Source organism: Aquarana catesbeiana, linkage group LG11 (assembly GCF_042186555.1).
Source record: "Aquarana catesbeiana isolate 2022-GZ linkage group LG11, ASM4218655v1, whole genome shotgun sequence".
NCBI classification, from domain to species: Eukaryota; Metazoa; Chordata; class Amphibia; order Anura; family Ranidae; genus Aquarana; species Aquarana catesbeiana.
In genome coordinates this window covers 106773535-106793538 of record NC_133334.1, presented here as the reverse complement: position 1 = coordinate 106793538, position 20004 = coordinate 106773535, and the positions used below count along the sequence as shown (strand labels likewise).

The 20004-nt window shown below is 44.3% G+C and overlaps 1 protein-coding gene across 5 annotated transcripts in view; it reads left to right on the top strand.

Annotated features, from left to right (window-relative positions):
- Positions 1–20004, top strand: part of CHID1 (chitinase domain containing 1) — a 1258939-nt gene that overhangs the window by 1226436 nt on the left and 12499 nt on the right. For all 5 annotated transcript variants that reach the window (XM_073604841.1, XM_073604840.1, XM_073604839.1 and 2 more), the window contains exons 11-12: positions 2269–2349; positions 15705–15747. In XM_073604841.1, the coding sequence (XP_073460942.1) occupies positions 2269–2349; positions 15705–15747 (124 nt within the window). The remainder of the gene's footprint in view (positions 1–2268; positions 2350–15704; positions 15748–20004) is intronic.

Genomic DNA, 20004 nt, shown 5'->3' with positions numbered 1-20004 from the left:
AGAAGCCAAGGAGGCAAGTGGGAAGGAGGAGAGGGAAAAGGGGGGGGAAGGGGAGGGGGAGCAAGCCCGACAAGGAGGGGCACCAACCGGGCGTCACCAACAGGTCCCTGGGCCCAGATGCAATCCCAAAGCACTGTCAAAGATTAAATATTAAATCCTTTTATTATTTTATAAATCATAAAGAAAGAGAAAAAGACCTATAAACTAAGAAACTAGTGCTATCAAACCAGTGGCAGTGAAAAAAAAAAAAGATGTATATATATTTTAAGGAAGTGAATGGTGGAACAATGCCTAAGAAATGCAAGAGTGCTGAAAAAACAAGTGTGATGGATAGACAAGGCAAATAAGTGGGTGATGAGAAAAGTGTACAGAAAATTATTAGAAATAGGGGGTGCTGGGAAAAGTACCCAAGAAGTGAAATTAGGTGAAAGTAGGGAAAGGAGCAAAGAAGGAAAGGTGGTGATGGTGTGTGGACTAAAAGTGAGTCCGTGAATGGAAGCAAAAGTGATAAGTGCTGGACAAACACAATATAAAGAAGAAAAAGTAGAGAATGAATGGGGAAAACAAGAATGCCTAAAAGCATATAAAAAGCGAGAAAATTGTTTTAAAAAGGGGACATATAAAGAAGGAGACCATCATGAATGAGTGAGGAACTAAATGAGTGAGGGGAAAAAAAAGTGGGATGGACAGTCTTGCATTTCTCAGGCATTGGTCCACCATTCACTTTCTTAAGATATATATATATATACATTTTTTTTTTCACTGGCACTGGTTTGATAGCACTAGTTTCTTAGTTTATAGGTCTTTTTCTTTATGATTGATAAAATTATTAATAGGATTTAATATTTAATCTTTGACAGTGCTTTGGGATTGTATCTGGGCCCAGGGACCTGTTGGTGACGCTCAGTTGGTGCCCGTTCCTGTCGGGCTTGCTCCCCCTCTCCCTCTTTTCTCTCTCCTCCTTCCCACTTGCCTCCCCGGCTTCTGAAACAAACACGGCCTCCTGTAGGTCTCCAGTCCAGCCTGGTGAGTACCTGTTCTTCTGTTATGTAGGCGCCTTTGGCCTTGCAGTGTGGTCTGGATCATTGGGCACCAATCATGGGCATAAACTCTGGAAGCTATGATTTCCCCCTAAAGATCTGTACTATATGTGGTTGAAACGCGTTGGAGCGATTCGTACATGATGTTCTACAGATATCATGCTTTTTTTATAATGATCATTGTATTGATGTAACATTGCACTGATTCAACACTGTACAAAATGTATATTATGTATGTCTTCCAGTTTTGATTACAAAGCTCATGTCTTGACTGACATTTGTTATCCTGTACAATATTTTTTGTAATAAACTATTTTGAATTATTTACTGCAATACAAAACCCCACAGGGAAATTCTCCATACTCCAGTATAACAGTATACACATTTATTGACAATAGTTTTACCATTCAGTCATAAAACCACACATGAAATTGGAACTGAGTTTTCTTAAGCTACAATTAGACTTAATAACTTATTTTATTAAATAATGTTTCAGCAATAACATACCCTTTCATGCTGCATGTTATTTAATATGGATATAGTCAAACAACCAGTGCACACTGCTCCTCGAGTCATAGTTTTCTAGATCTTGAGTAGAGATTGTTCTAGTGTGGTACCTATTTTTAGATCTTGTATAATGTACAATGTACACTCTCTACAGTCTTCTTTATACATCTGATGAACATGTATGGTACTACAATCAAATGAAATGGTAACATAAGTAATGGTCCCAGTGGTCTGAAGACAAATGACTGTTGTGCATAATGACATATTGTTTCAGAAAGGATGTGGATGTTCTTGCCACCTATGCGTCAGAATCAAGAAAAAGCGGCATACCTAATATGGCTCTAAGCTGTATGTCTGACAATGTGATCATAGAAACATGAATTGAATTTCAAGTAAAGTTGTAAATAAGACTTTCTTCTGCTGGATAAAGGCATGGTTTAATAAGATAAAAAATGGTGCACATTATTAGCTCACATGAATTCTTAGATTAATATTTAACTTTTGCAATCTTTGTGTCAGAGGATGACATTTTCTGTAAAGATTAATGGCATTTTCTCTGGTTTTACTTTGTAATTTCCACTGCAGTTTGCAGCAGGGAACTTTACAAAAGACAGCTTCTGGCTATTGAGCAGAGATTTCAGATTGTGTGCGGCATACACCGTAACATATATCATACTCTAGCTGTGTTTTAATTTAACCTTAAATTTGGTTTGATCCACAGGTACATAGAGATATTGAAGGATCACAAGCCCAAGCTGTTGTGGGACCAGCACATCGCTGAGCATTACCTGGAATATAAAAAGTGAGTACACAGCCAGGCTGTTTGTCACAGGATGAATCTGGCATTTTCATGGGCCATTGTGATCATATTGCAGTCTATGACATATTTATTTAATTGGTCACACACAGGCAGATAACATTTGGAAAAAACACAAAAGGGGGCCTCCATCTAGGTGTAGCAATTTATTAAAAAAGTATAAAAGACAATAAAAATGCACTCACTAGATAAAAGTGGATCAAGGCTTGTCATAAACCCATATAGACCTCCATAAGAGCACTGAGAGGCTGCAGAGCTCTGCGAGCATGTGGCTAGTTGAAGCAAAGTTCCTGGTGGAAGTACAGCTGTCAGGCTTCAGGCTGGAACATAAGCATCAGCAGCTTCCAGAAGTGGCAAGATGGCTGCGGCTCCAAACAACACCTCTTTTGGTTGAGTGATGACAGGAAGTAGAGGGGATGTGGCTACATGTTTCAGGGCAGTCAATAGAATCTCTTGGCCAAGATTGGCCAAAGAACCAGTCTTTATATACTGTGAAGAGTGGGAGGGGGTGGGAGTAGGAGGCCAGTACTATTAACTCTTGTTTAACCAAAAAATAGTGCTAGACACCACATGTGTCTAGGGAATACATAAGGTTAATGTTAATTGACCCTAGAGTGACCAATACTGCCCATACTCAAAACTAAGAAATAAAATGTAAATAGATAGTTAAAAGTAAAATACATATTCTAATGATGATTAGATACTAAATAGGTCAGACTTATGATTGGGCTTATGAATGTATCCATGCTTAGATGGCAAAAATTGCAATCAATAAACAGCTATATGATAGTGTGCGGAACAGTCAAGTGCAACATATATAATGAACTAGTTGTGGATCAGTGGAAACCTGTTTCTAAATTACAGTTGAAATAGTGGGAATGCTCATATGGTGTGTGGAAGTCAAGTGCAGCCAAAAAAAAATTCATGCGGAACAGTCAAGTACAGCAAAAAAAAATTAAGTGGGGTATCAGATTTTTGTCAGATTGCGGTACAATGGGAAACTTCATGTAAAATAAGTGGGAGATGCTATTTTGCATAATGGTGATATGGAGTTTACAGTTAATTTACTTTTGTGTGGTATGGGAGGCTGTCAGAAGCAACCCATAAGGAAATGGTAAAGTTTAAATGAGATCAGGACGGAGTGAGGTGCCAGTGGGAGGTTAGATTACTGTATTTAGTTCTAGTTCTCCATTGAGGCCATGGGGGCTGAGAGTGTTTAAGGTAAAAATCCAGAAGGTTTAACGTTCACATAGCTTTTTGAACCGTTCTGCCTTGGGTACACAGTAGTTGGTAGAGCCTTGTTCATTGGCTCGACGGTGTTCGCCGAACCTAGCTCTGAGTGCTCTAATAGTACGTCCAACATACAGTAACCCTCATGGACATTTTAAGCAATAAATAACAAACTCAGTTGAACAGAAAAAAATTGGGAAATAGAATAACTTTTTCCATTCACCTGCAGGGATTTTTTCTGATGGTCAACAAATTGACATGTTAAGCACTAGGGTTTTTGGCATTGGAACATGCCTACCAGATTATAGAGGAAATGTAGGGACTCAGTAGCGTTTTTATTTTTTGACAGTACTAGCTTGCTCGGAGCAATACGACTTTTCAAATTGCGGGCTCTCCGGTATGTAAACATGGGTTTGTTGGGAATCAGGGGACCTAGTATGGTGTCCTGCTGCAAGACATTCCAATGTTTACCGTATTTATCGGCGTTTAACTTGCACCTTAATTTTAAGAGGGAAGTTTCAGGAAAAAAAAACATACATTTTAAATAAAGAGGCAAAATAAGGGTCAGTGCCCATCAATGCAGCCTCACCAGTGCCCATCTGCAGCCTCACCAGTGCCCATCTGCAGCCTCACCATTGCCCATTAATGCAGCCTGATCAGTGCCCATATGCAGCCTCACAATTGCCCATCAATGCAGCCTGATCAGTGCCCATCTGCAGCCTCACCATTGCCCATTAGTGCAACCTGATCATTGCCCATCAATGCAGCCTAATCAGTGCCAGATTACACAAAGGGATCTCCTGTTTACTCGGCGCTCACAGTCACATACAGTCCCACCTCCTGGACTGATTCTTATGATAGACAGAACACTGGTCCAATGCCGTGATGTCTATCCTAGCAGGTCCAAGAGGCAGGACTGTGTGTGACTACGAGTGCTGAGTAAACAGGAAAACCCAGCTCTGTAATCAGGCAGCGCTCGCCCCCCCTTTCCAAGGCAGCCGGGGGAGGTAAAAATATAGGCGAACACACGGACGTAGGCAGACGCACACATGAATTGCCCTCTATTTTCAGGGGGAAAGAGTGTGTGTTATACACCGATAAATACAGTATTTTAAATGTTTCCCATATATCGGAAGCTGGGGTTATACTGTGTGATAAGCCGTATCGGAGTCTGATCGTTGTTCAATATTTTTTTACTATGCTGTTTGACCAGATGTGGGGTGAAAGCTTCTTCAATAATGTCTAGTGTACAATTCCAGCGTAATCGCTGGAATTGACTACTGGGAATATTCTTTTTCCACTTAGGGTGGTGACAACTCTTATGCCCTGTACACACGGTCGGACATTGATCGGACATTCCAACAACAAAATCCATGGATTTTTTCCGACGGATGTTGGCTCAAACTTGTCTTGCATACACACGGTCACACAAAGTTGTCGGAAAATCCGATCGTCCTGAACGTGGTGACGTAAAACACGTACGTCGGGACTATAAACGGGGCAGTAGCCAATAGCTTTCGTCTCTTAATTTATTCTGAGCATGCGTGGCACTTTGTGCGTCGGATTTGTGTACAAACAATCGGAATTTCCGACAACGGATTTTGTTGTCGGAAAATTTTATAGCAAGCTCTCAAACTTTGTGTGTCGGAAATTCATATGGAAAATGTGTGATTGAGCCTACACACAGTCGGAATTTCCGACAACAAGGTCCTATCACACATTTTCCTTCGGAAAATCCTATCATGTGTACAGGGCATTAGAGTGGACATAAGAATTTCCTGCAGTGGGTTTAAAATGGTTTTTGGATAAGATGTTGTAACCGAAATTACTTAAAGTAAGATCTAGGAACACCAAGGATTGGGTGTCACTAACATAAGTAAATGATAGGCCATATTCATTATTGTTACTGTGACTTACAAAATCTGTAAGGATGGAAAGGGGGCCATCCCATATGATAATGATCTCAACAATGTACCACCCAAAAAATATTATATAGTAGGCAAATGGATTATGGCGGTGGATGTATTGGTGTTCCCACATTCCCATCGTGAGACTGGCATAGCGTAGTGTAAAGCTAGCACCCATGGCTGTGCCCTTGGTCTGCAAATAGAATTGGCCATCAAAAGTGAAAAAGTTGTGCTCTAAACAGAATTGGGTGGCCTCTAAAATGAAGCTAGCTTGTTTGGTTGATATGGGAGTGGTGGAAAAGGAAGAATTCTACAGCTTTGAGACCTATGTTATGTGGGATGGATCTGTAGAGAGAACTGACATCTAGTGACAGCCAGCTGTAGGAGGGTTCCCATGTGTAATTGGTCAGAATATCAAAAAGAAAGGAGGAATCCAGATATAAGAGGGTAGCTCCTGCACTAAGGGTTGGAGAAAGTTGTCTATATATTGAAAGAACCCATAGGTTATGCTACCTATAGAGGTACTATGGGTCTCCCCGGGCACTGCATTGTTTTTATTTTGTAAATTTTGGGTAGGTAATAAATATACGGAATTTGGTAAAATTCCTTTAAGAAGAAAGCTTTCTCTTTTTCTATTGATATTGATAATTTCATCAGATCTGCCTTGGTTGACGAGGAGGTTGAATTCAGCAATGAATTGGTCTGAGGGATCTTTAGGTAATTTAGTGTAGGTGCTGGTATCTGACAACAGCCTGTAGGCTTCTTGCAGATAGTCGGCACTATTGAGAACAACTACGCATCTGCCCTTATCAGCTGATTTGATGACAATGTCAGAATTTTCCTCCAAAGTTTTTAGGGCAAGGTGTTCATCTTTGGTAAGGTTGTGGTAATGTGCCTCGTTCAATGATGGTTGGGGTCCCAGTCTGCGTAATAGTTTATTCTTTTTTTTAGAATAGATGTTTGGGAGTCTGGACCCCACCCCAGACTCACCAAGGAAGGGAGGCGGACTATCTCAGTACAAGTGGACAAAAATATACTTCAGAAATACAAAACAAATATAAAAATTTAAAAAATTTATTGATACAAAGTATAAAGACAAAAAAAGGGTGCTAAAAGAACACACAGATGACATGGTATTTCAACTAGTTTTGCGGGTTTGCCACTTCATCAGGAAATGCATCTGTGGATAAATAAAAATACAATATATAGAAATTCCATGTAAAGGATGTTACAAAATCGTATAATGGGGAAAAGGATAGAGGAGGTTATGTCAAATTTAAAGGGCTGCTTACCCATGCCTCAGTGTATGCAAGGCATATGATGCACCCGGCAGAGCCTCCCGCGGCGATTGGGAAGGATATGTATAAAACCACCAAAGAGCTAGCGTCTGGATAAAATGGTATAAGATATATTATCAGGTAAATGCCCAGTGTAATTGAAAAATGTGCAAGTGCGAAGAGGGACAAAGATCACAGTGAAGAAATGAATAATGAACAGTGAGATGTGATGGGGGGATGAAGAAAAAACAGGGAGCGAGGGGGGGAGGGGGGGAAACAAGAGCAGAGAAAAGGGGGGTTGAAAGAAAGAGAAGAAGAGGAGAAAAAAGGAGAAAGGTAAAAAAAAACAAAAGTGGCAAAACAAAAACAGGAAAGGACAAAGATGAAGGGAAGAGGAATGGTGACCGGGGGGTGGGGAGGAAGGGGGAGTGAAAATTCTGTGGATCCCGATGAACAAAGAAGAAACCGATTGTGTACCAAGGTTAGGCGTGAAAAATATTAAATGTGTGAACCAAAATATCGATAATGTGAAAGTGAGAAAATCTGCATCCAATCAAAAAGAGAAAAAAAGTGCAAAGAAGTGAACATGAAGGTGCAGCCGAACAGGGTACGGAAGTGGAAGGGGTTTATAGTTACCTTGACAATATGGGTATTAGTATGAGGGGCCCAGAGGTGAAATCCCGCTTAGATCAACATGAATATGTGTGGATCAAAGAATGGAGTAAACATGACACTAATTGCACAGAGCGTATGCAGTATAAAGTGTCATGGTGTTTGGAGGTAGGGTGCAGCCTCTATAAAAATAATAATATGGTACATGTATTCAGTATAATATTATAATAGTGCCTACCAGACCACAGTCCTAAATCGGGGGAGTGCGGTCAACAAACAACCGTTTAGTAAGTGATGTAAATAAACTTACTTATAATGACAAATGGTCAGAGACTTCTCCAGGTCCCACGCCAGCCTGTGGGATCAGCGGGACATGCCCGCTATAAATATCTTTCAACCCCATGATGTACTGGCGGCACCGAGATCGGTGTCCAATAGCGTCACAGGGTCAAGGGTCAACAAGCCCCAAAGCCACTGGGCAGAGTATATCGCGCACACGCATGCGCACGTACCGCGAAGCCACTGGGCAGAGCCCAGGCAGCGTGCGTGCGCGAGTGAATCGCACGCATGTGCCTGCGCATAGGCCCAAAGGCCTCTAGAAGGGGCCCCGGCTGAGGCGTGTACAAGCAACCAGATGAACCACCCCAGGTAGGGGAGGCCTTCTGGTCGCCAGGGAACCTACCAATTGCCACATGGGGACAACACTCGGGAGGCTGATACCGATTGCAAGCCACTGAAACAACAGGGGAGAGGAGCACAATTACATTAAATAACAATTTAGATAATACCAATACAAATACAATATAAATAACATATATGTATGTATGAAGATATCCACTGAACATTTTTTACAGGTAATACATAATGGTAATAAAGAGGTTTCAAAACGAAGAGGATTAAATATTTCTCAATATTAATGGCCCATAGATAAAGCAAACAAAGATGGGTATAATGCATGGCTGGATTGTAATGGACGAGGCAATACAGATAAACAAGCAGTTAAGGTCTCCAACTTTAAAATGACAGGATGGAGCATCCGACAAAAGAGAGTTGGTCACCAGATGATTTCAAGAAGGGACTTAAAGGAATTGACTTAGTTTAAGCCAGTTGGAACAGTGGCATTAAGCCTTTCTATCCAGAGAGCTTCCCTTTGTAATAACATCTTATCTCGGTCTCCTCCCTTGGCATCAGGGGGTCTCACTTCCAATGCCAGTAACCCGACAGCTTTAGGGTCATATTTATGGTACAAGCCTATATGGCATCCAACAGTGATGAGTTTACCATTAGTTGAGTAATACACATGGTCACCGACTCTCTGTCTGAACTCCCTGATTGTTTTGCCAACATAAACCGCTTTACAGGTACAAAGCATAAGATATATAATCCCAGTAGTGCCGCAGTGGGCAGACGTATGTGGAATAAAGATCTCTCCATTAGGAAGCTCAAAAGAAGTGCATGTGAGTATCCATGGGCAAAGAGAACATTGGCCACATGGAATGGTGCCACTAGGTTGACAAGTGCCACTAATATGAGGTTTATAGTGGCTACTGGTTAAACGGTCTCTTAAAGATTTAGCCCTACGAAAGACCAATTCAGGTGTATCGGGTACATGATGTTTAAGAATATGATGATCAGTGAAAGATGCCAATGCTTTAAAATGATGTTTCTAAATTGCTCATAATGTACTGAGTAATCATTTTTACTGTGTTGGTATTTGAGATACATGGAGAGGGGTAAAGCAGAGAGGTTCTTGTACAGCCTGATGCCTTATTGAAGGCTCTTCTAAGATCCTGGTCCTGGAGTAGCCCCTCAAAAGGAGTCGTTCACGCAGAACGGCTGATTGTGTATAAAACTCCTCCTCGCGTGCGCAGTTACGACGCAGTCGCAGATACTGTGCATTTGGAATACTGCACACGAGAGCTTTGGGGTGGGCGTGCAACCAGGTGTTGCCAGCTGTTGGTTTGTGATAAAGATTGGTCCCCAATGTCCCATCGGATTCTTGACAATCAACAGATCAAGGAATGGGATCTGTGTATTGTCAAAGCTAACCGTGAAACGTAAATTCATGGTGTTAATATTAACGGCCTCGACAAATTGTTTTAGTAGAGATGGTGAGCCAGTCCAGACCACAAACAAATCGTCGATGAATCTGAACCAGCAGAGTACCGACTCTAGAAAAAATGGAAACTGGTCATTAGAAAAATGAATAAAAACCAAGCGCTGATGTGGATAGATATGTGTGATATAAATAAATTGTGCTTAAAAATATATATATACCAATATAGTTAGTGCTATAAAAAAATCAGTAAATTAAAGCTGCTATCAATATAGGGTGATCAGATAACCAAACAAATAGTACTAAGTATAAAATTGATGCGCTTTAAATAAATAGTGCACAATATGCTGCTGCGACTAAGCTTAAATCCAGGAATAAAAAATGCATACATGTGAATAAAATAAATACATAATTATGGTGCTAATACATGTGTTAAAATTGCCAAAAAAAAAAAAAGAATTGCCAAAAAAAAAACAAAAAACAAAAATGCCAAAAAAAAAATCTTCAAATTGGTGATGTGACGGTTAGTATAAATAAAATAATAATGACACTCTGAGTACAATGTCCAGGCAGAGATAAATAGTGGGAGAAAGTAAAAATAATTAAACAGTTCCTTCCCTTAATCCAGATTGATTGACTCACTGGGTTAGATCGTTTGTATCAGGATATTTAGTTTTTCTTGCATCCCACTTCAACAATTATACTGCTGGTGATTCGGCTCTCAGGATAAAGGTTTTATGCAAAGCAAGCAAAGAAAAAATAGATCATTGTGCAGTGAACTTACTAGATAGTACATAAGCAAAACAGAGACAAGAGATACACTCACAAACTCCCGGTCTATTAGAAGCATTCAAATAAGCAGATTGCAGTCAGCCGCTGTGGACGAGGTTTCCCATAGAGAAACAGCTGCTGTTAACCTTCAGGTGTATTGCAGCACTGAACGTCCTAAGCTCCTCCCACGCGTTACATCACTGACACGTGACTTTTTTTGAAAAAGTCACGTGTCAGTGATGTAACGCGTGGGAGGAGCTTAGGACGTTCAGTGCTGCAATACACCTGAAGGTTAACAGCAGCTGTTTCTCTATGGGAAACCTCGTCCATAGCGGCTGACTGCAATCTGCTTATTTGAATGCTTCTAATAGACCGGGAGTTTGTGAGTGTATCTCTTGTCTCTGTTTTGCTTATGTACTATCTAGTAAGTTCACTGCACAATGATCTATTTTTTCTTTGCTTGCTTTGCATAAAACCTTTATCCTGAGAGCCGAATCACCAGCAGTATAATTGTTGAAGTGGGATGCAAGAAAAACTAAATATCCTGATACAAACGATCTAACCCAGTGAGTCAATCAATCTGGATTAAGGGAAGGAACTGTTTAATTATTTTTACTTTCTCCCACTATTTATCTCTGCCTGGACATTGTACTCAGAGTGTCATTATTATTTTATTTATACTAACCGTCACATCACCAATTTGAAGATTTTTTTTTTTTTGGCAATTCTTTTTTTTTTTTTTTTTTTTTTTTTGGCAATTTTAACACATGTATTAGCACCATAATTATGTATTTATTTTATTCACATGTATGCATTTTTTATTCCTGGATTTAAGCTTAGTCGCAGCAGCATATTGTGCACTATTTATTTAAAGCGCATCAATTTTATACTTGGTCATTAGAAAAGATATATCTCTTCCAGGCTCCAAGGAACACGTTTGCGTATGATGGAGCACATGACGTGCCCATTGCCACGCCTTGTGTTTGCAGATAATGTTGGTCCTCAAATATGAAAAAAATACGCGTGAGAATGGGTCCAGAATCCCAAACATCTATTCTAAGTAAATTTCGATGATGGTACATTTTATATATCTTTATATATTTAATACTGTTCTGTGAGGCCATTCATTCCCTTTATTCTTTTTCTTAGCTAATATTTGGAAACTGGGATTGTTTCAGGAATTCTGGGAAGGTTGCAATGTTTCAAAAACAAACATTACCAAGTTTCAGAAATCCAAATATTAAAAGTTGGCCCAAAATTACCAAAAAATGCCTTTTCATTTGATCACTTTCTGCCCCATTTGCTTGATTAAAAATAAGAAAAGATTGTGGTTGGAAGCTGATAGAAAGCCACCAAATGGCCACAAATTTACCTAGCTTATGGCCAGCATTAGACAGCCAGTGGATTGTCTAGTGTAACAGTGAAAGTGACCCTGGAAAGTATAAGTTTGCCTGGCTACCTATGGCTTTTGTTTTTTATCCTAGTAATGATGGAGTACCCTCAGCTACCCTACTGAGTAAAGTCCTCTACCAACTGAAACCTTGGTATTTAAAGAACACTAAATCCTACTTTTCAGAAGGTTGGGGATTCTAAATGTTTCCAATCAGAGTGTCTTACAGTAGATATACAAATCTCGGCATTATGCAAACCATGTACCATAACCATTCTGATATACAGTACTGTGCAGAAGTGTAGGGCAGGTGTGAGGAAATGCTGTAATGTAAGAATGCTTTCAAAAATATATTTTTTAATTGTTTATTTTTTATCAATTTACAAAATGCAAAGTGAACAAAGAGAAGAAAAATCTAAATCAAATCAATATTTGGTGTGACTACCTTTTTGGCTTCAAACCAGCATCAGTTCTTACACTCGCACAAAGTTATGGATTTTGTAGGATTCGCGTCAGGTGTATAATTAACCAATTATACCAAGCAGCTGCTAATGATCATCATTTTCATATGTAGGTTAAGGCTGGGTTCACACTGGTCCGACAAACGCTCCGACATTGGGAGCTCATGTCGCATGACGTGTGAAATTTAATGTTTCCCTATGGGAGCCGTCCTAACTGGTCCGACACAAGTCGTTCCGACTTTAGAAATGCTCCCTGTACTACTTTGGTCCGACTTTGATCCTACTTCAGCCTATTGACTATCATTGAAGTCGGATCAAAGTCGGATTGCCGTCTTGCATGATCCGACTTCGGCACGCGACTTGTGCTCAGATGTTCTTGAGGGGGAACTCCGCGCCAAATTTTAAATAAAAAACTGGCATGGGTTCCCCCTCCAAGAGCATACCAGGCCCTTGGGTCTGGTATGGACCTTGAGGGGAACCCCCTACGCCGATAAAAACGGCGTGGGGTCCCCCCCAATCCATACCAGACCCTTATCCGAGCACGCAGCCCGGCCGGACAGGAATGGGGGTGGGGACGAGCGAGCGCCCCCCCTCCTGAACCGTACCAGGCCGCATGCCCTCAACATGGGGGGTTGGTGCCTTGGGGGAGGGGGCGCGATGCGGCCCCCCACCCCAAAGCACCTTGTCCCCATGTTGATGAGGACAAGGGCCTCTTCCCGACAACCCTGGCCGTTGGTTGTCGGGGTCTGCGGGCGGAGGGCTTATCGGAATCCAGGAGCCCCCTTTAATAAGGGGCCCCCAGATCCCGGCCCCCCACCCTATGTGAATGAGTATGGGGTACATGGTACCCCTACCCATTCACCTAGGGAAGTGTCAATAAAAAAAACCACAGTACACAGGTTTCAAAATTAATTTATTGGGCAGCTCCGGTATCTTCTTCCGACTTCTCCCGGTGTTCCGCCTCTTCTCCCGGGCCCCGCCGCTATCTTCTTCCAGCTCTATTGCCAGCGAGGGGCCCGGTCTGCTGCCGCTGTCTTGTCGCCGCTGTCTCGCCGCTTCTTCTCTTCATCTCTTCTTCCGATGTTGACACGACGCTCTCCCCGGCTGGAATGCTCTCTGTGCGCTCTGCTCTGACTTATATAGGCGGTGACCCCGCCCCCTTATGCCGTCACAGTCTCTGGGCATGCTGGGACTGTGACGTTTTAGGGGGCGTGGTCATCACCCGATGACCACGCCCCCTTATGCCGTCACAGTCCCAGCATGCCCAGAGACTGTGATGGCATAAGGGGGCGGGGTCACCGCCTATATAAGTCAGAGCAGAGCGCACAGAGAGCATTCCAGCCGGGGAGAGCGTCGTATCAACATCGGAAGAAGAGATGAAGAGAAGAAGCAGCAAGACAGCGGCGACAAGACAGCGGCAGCAGAGCGGGCCCCTCGCTGGCAATAGAGCTGGAAGAAGATAGCGGCGGGGCCCGGGAGAAGAGGCGGAACACCGGGAGAAGTCGGAAGAAGATACCGGAGCTGCCCAATAAATTAATTTTGAAACCTGTGTACTGTGGTTTTTTTTATTGACACTTCCCTAGGTGAATGGGTAGGGGTACCATGTACCCCATACTCATTCACATAGGGTGGGGGGCCGGGATCTGGGGGCCCCCTTATTAAAGGGGGCTCCTGGATTCCGATAAGCCCTCCGCCCGCAGACCCCGACAACCAACGGCCAGGGTTGTCGGGAAGAGGCCCTTGTCCTCATCAACATGGGGACAAGGTGCTTTGGGGTGGGGGGCCGCAGCGCGCCCCCTCCCCCAAGGCACCAACCCCCCATGTTGAGGGCATGCGGCCTGGTACGGTTCAGGAGGGGGGGGGCGCTCGCTCGTCCCCACCCCCATTCCTGTCCGGCCGGGCTGCGTGCTCGGATAAGGGTCTGGTATGGATTGGGGGGGACCCCCACGCCGTTTTTATCGGCGTAGGGGGTTCCCCTCAAGGTCCATACCAGACCCAAGGGCCTGGTATGCTCCTGGAGGGGGAACCCATGCCGGTTTTTTATTTAAAATTTGGCGCGGAGTTCCCCCTAAAGATTCATACCAAACACAGTGCCGGGCATTGGCGGGGATCCAAGTCGGATCCCCGTTCATTGAAAGTCGGACACATGCCGGCTTCATGTCGCAGGGCAAAGTCGGATCCAAAGTAGGACGGCTGTCGTGTCGCACCAGTGTGAACCCAGCCTAAAACAGTCATTGACAGAAACAGTTGTGTAGGAGGCTTAAAACTGGATGAGGAACAGCCAAGCTCTGTTACTAAGGTGAGGTTGTGGAAGACTGTTTCATGTCACAGGTCATACACTTGGCAATACTGAGCACAACAACAAGACACAAGGCACTTATGCTGCATCAGCAAGGTCTCTCCCAGGCAAAGATATCAAAGCAGACTAGGGTTTCAAGATGTGCTGTTGACGCACTATTGGAGATACGGGCAACGTTGAGGACTGTAGATGCAGTGGTCAGCCAAGGAGTTTTATTGCAGCAGATAAAAGACAGATCATGCTTACTTCCCTTCAACATCAGAAGATTTCCAGCCATAACATCAACACAGAGCTGGTGGAAACCAGTGGGACTGGTACACCCATCTACTGTCCATAGAAGTCTGGTCATAAGTGGTCTTCATGAATGAATTTCAGCCAAAAAGCCAAACCTCCAACGTGGAAACAAGGTTAAGCAACTAAACTATGCACAAAAACATAGGAACTGGGGTGCAGAAAAATGGCAGCAGGTACTCTGGACTGATGAGTCAAATTTTGAAATATTTGTCTGTAGTAGAAGACAGTTTGTTCACTGGAGAGCAGTACAATAATGAGTGTCTGCGGAAAAGAGTAAAGCATGGTGGATGTTCCTTGAAAATATGGGGTTGCATTTCTGCAAATGGAGTTAAAGATTTGGTCAGGATCAATGGTGTCCTTAATGCTGAGAAGTACAGGCAGATACTTATCCATCATCTCATAGCATCAGGGAGGTGTGTGATTGACCCCAAATGTATTCTGCAGCAAGAGAAGGACCCCAAACATATAGCCAATGGCATTAAGAACTATCTTCAGTGTAAAGAAGAACAAGCAGTTTTGAAAGTGATGGTTTGGCCATCAGAGAGCCCTGATTTCAAAATCATCGAGTCTGTCTGGGATTACATAAAGAGACAGAAGGATTTGAGGCAACCTACATCCACAAAATATATGTGGTTAATTCTCCAAAATGTTTGGAACAACCTACTGTTGAGCTTCTTCAAAAATTGCAAGTATACCTAAAAGAATTGATGCTGTTTTGAAGGCGGTCACACCAAATATTGATTTGATTTTCATTTTTCTTCTGTTCATTTACTGTTTATTCTGTTAACTGTTAAAAATAAACTATTAACACTTCTATTTTTGATAGCATTCTTAATTTACAGCATTTTTCACACCTACCTGAAACTTTTGCACAGTAGTGTATATTGTTGTCATTCCTAAAGTCTTCAACTGGGGGACTTATGGTCTCTTACAGTCCAATCATGCAGGGCTTGTTATAAATTTGTTTTTGTGCCTTTCGCTGCTCTACCATGGGGCATGTATTTGGAAATGCTTTTATTGATATAAAAATAATTATTTTACAGGAATAAAGGGGGCAAGCATGCAGTGTTCTACCCAACTTTGAAGGTAAGATTTAAAATACATTTAGAGCTTGGACAATGACCACATATTGATGGAGGTTGTTTGGTTTTGGTGCAGCTGGTTCAACTATATGATTTCCTAGTTATTTAAGCCACTCTGAAGATGATAGATTATGTACTTGACAGGTAGTCTAGAGATCTGTTTTAATACTACTGAAAGAATGTCTGTTTCATTATTTCTACAGTACAGGCACATACACCTTAGATGATGGGCTCACATGTCACCCAAGCAAAGCATATTTGCATTGTGAAAACAAGCTGCTTCCTTTATTGTACCTGAATTATTGTTTCTCTTTCGTTCATTGACAGACACAGCGCTCCATTATTCAGAACCATAGGGTTCCCTGCGCGGGTCTCTAGTCCTGGCAGTTTTTTGTTTTTGCTTTTTAAACTACCTTTTTTCTCTTGGATTTTTTCCTGTGAGATCTACAATCAACTGCCCGACTGGGCGACGGGCTGGACACTAAGATCAAGTGGTCTTCGCAGTCTGGCCAGCGAGCGCGCGCAGACCGCAGCTACACGATAGGTCAGCCGCGACATAGCCTCACTGGACGGGGGCTGGCCCTGCGAGTTAAACATCTCGCGAAGTCGCATACAACCGGGTCTCGGCCTGAGTCGCAGCGTCCCTCATGGCCATCAGCCCCCCCACTTCTGTGGTGAGGAGGATCTGTCTGGGAGCGTTACCTGCGCACTCGCTGGAGCAGTAAGTAAGGGGCCCCCTCCTCTCCTTCCCTGGAGTGGTGTGGGGCATGGGCACTCCCTGAGGGTGGTCAGTTCCTCTGGGGTTCTCCTCCCCCTTCCCTAGGTGAGGCCCAAGCCTCTGGCTTAGGTGCTTCGGACACTCTGTCCACCCCCCCCCTCCAGGGTTGTCACTATGGGGGGTACACCGTGGCACCTGCTTGATGTTTGGGTGGATGACCAGACATCCGTAGATCCGCGCCCCCTGTGGCAGCCCTCCAAAAATTTAGGCCGCGGCTTTTGCAGCCTACCGAGCGGGCGACATGTGGGGCGGCCCTAGAGCAGGCAGCGGAGGCCGACGCTTTCTGTTGCGGGCATCCACCCTCCTTCCTCGTCTCTAATCTGGTCTGGTCCCCCCGCGGACCTGTGCACTCACGGTGGGCGGCCAAAAATTTAGGCCGCGCCTTTTACGGCCTACTAGGCCGCATGGCCACAACAGACGGTGCTGTGGGGGCTCTGAGGGGGACCCCCTTTTGGGGGGTTAAGTGGGCCCTCTGTAGGCGCCCCCTTTGAGGGGCCTTAGTGGATCCCCCCTGTGAGGGGCCTTAGTGGATGCCCCCTGTGTGGGGCCTCAGCCAGTGCCCCCTGTGAAGGCCCCAGTGGTGTTCCCTGTGCGGGGCATCTAGTAGGCGCCCCCTGTGTGGGGTCTCAGCCAGTGCCCCCTGTGGTGGGTTCAGTGATGCCCCCTGTGCAGGGTTTCCGTAGATGCCCCCAGTGCGGGGTCTCAGCCAGTGCCCCTGTTAGAGGTCCAATGGTGCCCCCTGTGTAGGGTATAAGTAGGTACCCCAGTGCGGGGTCATGGCCGGTGCCCCTTGTGAGAAGCCTTGGTCAGCACCCCCTGTGCAGGGCCTTGGTTGACATCCCCCATGTGGGACCTCGGTGAGGCCCCTGTGCGGGAACTAAGGCGGTGGAGGTTTCAGTCTGCGGCCCCCCTGTGTTCTTTGCATTTTCACAGGTGGCGCTTAGGTATATAAGCCTCATCAGTCTCGACTGATCCTATGTCTGGCTCTGCCGTCGTGGATGTGGCCCACCTTGTGGGGTTGGTGGCCACACTCCCTGTCCTGTAAGTTAGTGAGGTTGTTCCTCCACAACTGCAGTGGCGCACAAGAAGGTGCTGGTTGTCTCCCTTATTACATCTGTGCGGGAAACTTTAAAGATGGAGGATGCAGCTGTGGTTGCGGTGGAGGTGTCGGTCCCCTTGACACCCATAAACTGTCTTGCATGGCAAAAGTGTTCCCTTCTCCCTCCTGTTTTGGAATATTTGTTTGTATAAACTGGGTGTGTCCAAGGCGTCCCTTTGTGGTTCCAGACGCTTCACTGTGAGGTATCCCTTTGTGGGGTTCCTCCTTAAAGAGTGGACTGTTCCGCCAGTAGTGGACCCCCCTGTCTCTAGGTTGCGCAAGGCAACCATGATCTGGTAGAGGAGTCTTCGGCTTTTAAGGATCCGGCTGACATACCTGGAGGGGGAGCAGATACCCTCTGCTTTCGCTGAGTTGGCGGACCAGTTGGTCTGGAGGCTGCAGTTTGTATGCGATGCCTCTTGGATGCAGTTCCCTTGGTTGCTAAGCGCTCTTTTTCTGCAGTGGTGCTTAGACATGTATTGGGGCTTAAGTGTTGGTCTGACTGGGTTACCATTTCAAGGCAATTGTCTGTTTGGGGCTACCCTGGATGACATCGTTACGAGTCTCACAGGAGGGAAGTGTAAATGTCTTCCACAGTCTGAAATGGGAAAAAAAATGGGGTTTCATAGCAGATATGGTCATTCTTCTCGGCACGCAATGGACCTGGTCTGGCGAGCTGAGAGCGGGGCTCCCTAGACCCACAGACAAGGCCCCTTCAGCATGAAGGCGTGCCCTCACCTATGTCCTAGTGTTCCGGCCTTGAACCCTGAAAAGGATTTTTTCCTTCCAATTGGCGTCTGTCACCGGACTGTTGGCAGTTCTCCTTGGGGCTGTGCAAGCCCTGTTGCTTCAGGGTATGCTTGTCCCGGTTCCAGTGGGTACACAAGGTCAGAATGGAGTCCATCTGCACAGTGGTGGCGTCCCTTCATCATGGGGACTTTCGGGCTTCTGTCAACATCACGGATGCTTATTTACGCATTCTAATATGTGCCCGACACCAACACTTCCTTCATTTTACTGTGGCAAAAGAGCATTTTCAGCTCGCGGTGTTGACTTTTGGTCTCGCCTCCACCCCTCACGTACTCACAAAGGTGTTTGCTCCAGTTCTGGCGTGGTTACGTCAGCAGGGGATTGCGGTCCTGGGCTGCTTGGATGATCTTCTTTTGTGAGCAGAGTCCTCAGCTACCCTGAGGATCAACGTAGCTTGTTATACACACCTCAGTTTTTAGTTGGCTTCTATACTACCTGAAGTCTGCTCCGGCTCTTTCCAGAAAATTGGATTATCTGGGCCTGGCTCTGGATTCATCTCTGGCCAGAGTGTTTCTTCCTCTGGACAAACTCCAGAAGTTTCCAGGGTCGCTGGGAGTGTGGCTTCAGTGGGCAGACCCAGCTACAGTCTGCATATCCTGGAGGAAAGACTTCCGTGGAGAGGTGGAAGACTACGGCACCCACTTGAGGGGCTATCTGCCACAAGGGGACACAGTTACTGGATTTCAGCTAACACGCCTGTTACCCCTGCAGGGGTTAGGCGCTCCGGTGAGTGCAGGCACAAGTGGGAGTTGCGGAGGAAGGCGGGGAATATTGAAGAGTCGCTATTATTATTTTTGAATTTATGCATGGATCATCACTCACAGACTATTATTTTTGGTGTATAGTTATATACACACGTATATTTGTTTGGAGTTTTTTACGTTATTTTTGATACTATTTAATGCCACTTTTTATTTTACATATTTACATAATTTTTCATTTTTTGGCTTTCCCCTGCTTGAAGCTTTTTCTTTGTATTCACTAGGGGGGCACTTTTTATTCATTAAGTTACCCCCCTTTATTTAGCACGTCACATCATATTATCGTTTGATGTGGGGTATTATCACTGTTATTGGTATTTTTATTTTTCATGAATTCTCATTTTTTACACTTTTATATATTATTGATCTTATATCTACTTTAAGCACTTTGCACTTTTATGGAGAGTTGTTTAGATTTAATAGCATAGTGGGTTCACATATAACTGATCACCTTTGAACAGCGCCACTTCCCCTGAAATAGATTTGTTGCATGCTGCGATTCAACTACTGTTTTCTCGCTGGTGGGCCTCCCTGAGGTCCTGCATGTGGGTGTTGGGCCTAATAGTATCTACCTTCGAGGCGGTTCCATTTGTGCAGTTCCATACAAGCTCCTTTCAAGAGAGATCCTGGCAAAAAAAGTGCCCGAGGTCTCTGGGCTCCCTGATTAGGCTGAGCCAGAAAACCGGGGGTCCTTGGTCTGGTGGCTTCGCTCTCTGGGATTTCAGCAGGGCACATCCATTCTCCCTTTGTATTGGACAGTGGTCACCACCAATGCCAGTCTGTCTGGGTGGGGACTAGGTTCTGCTCAGGGTC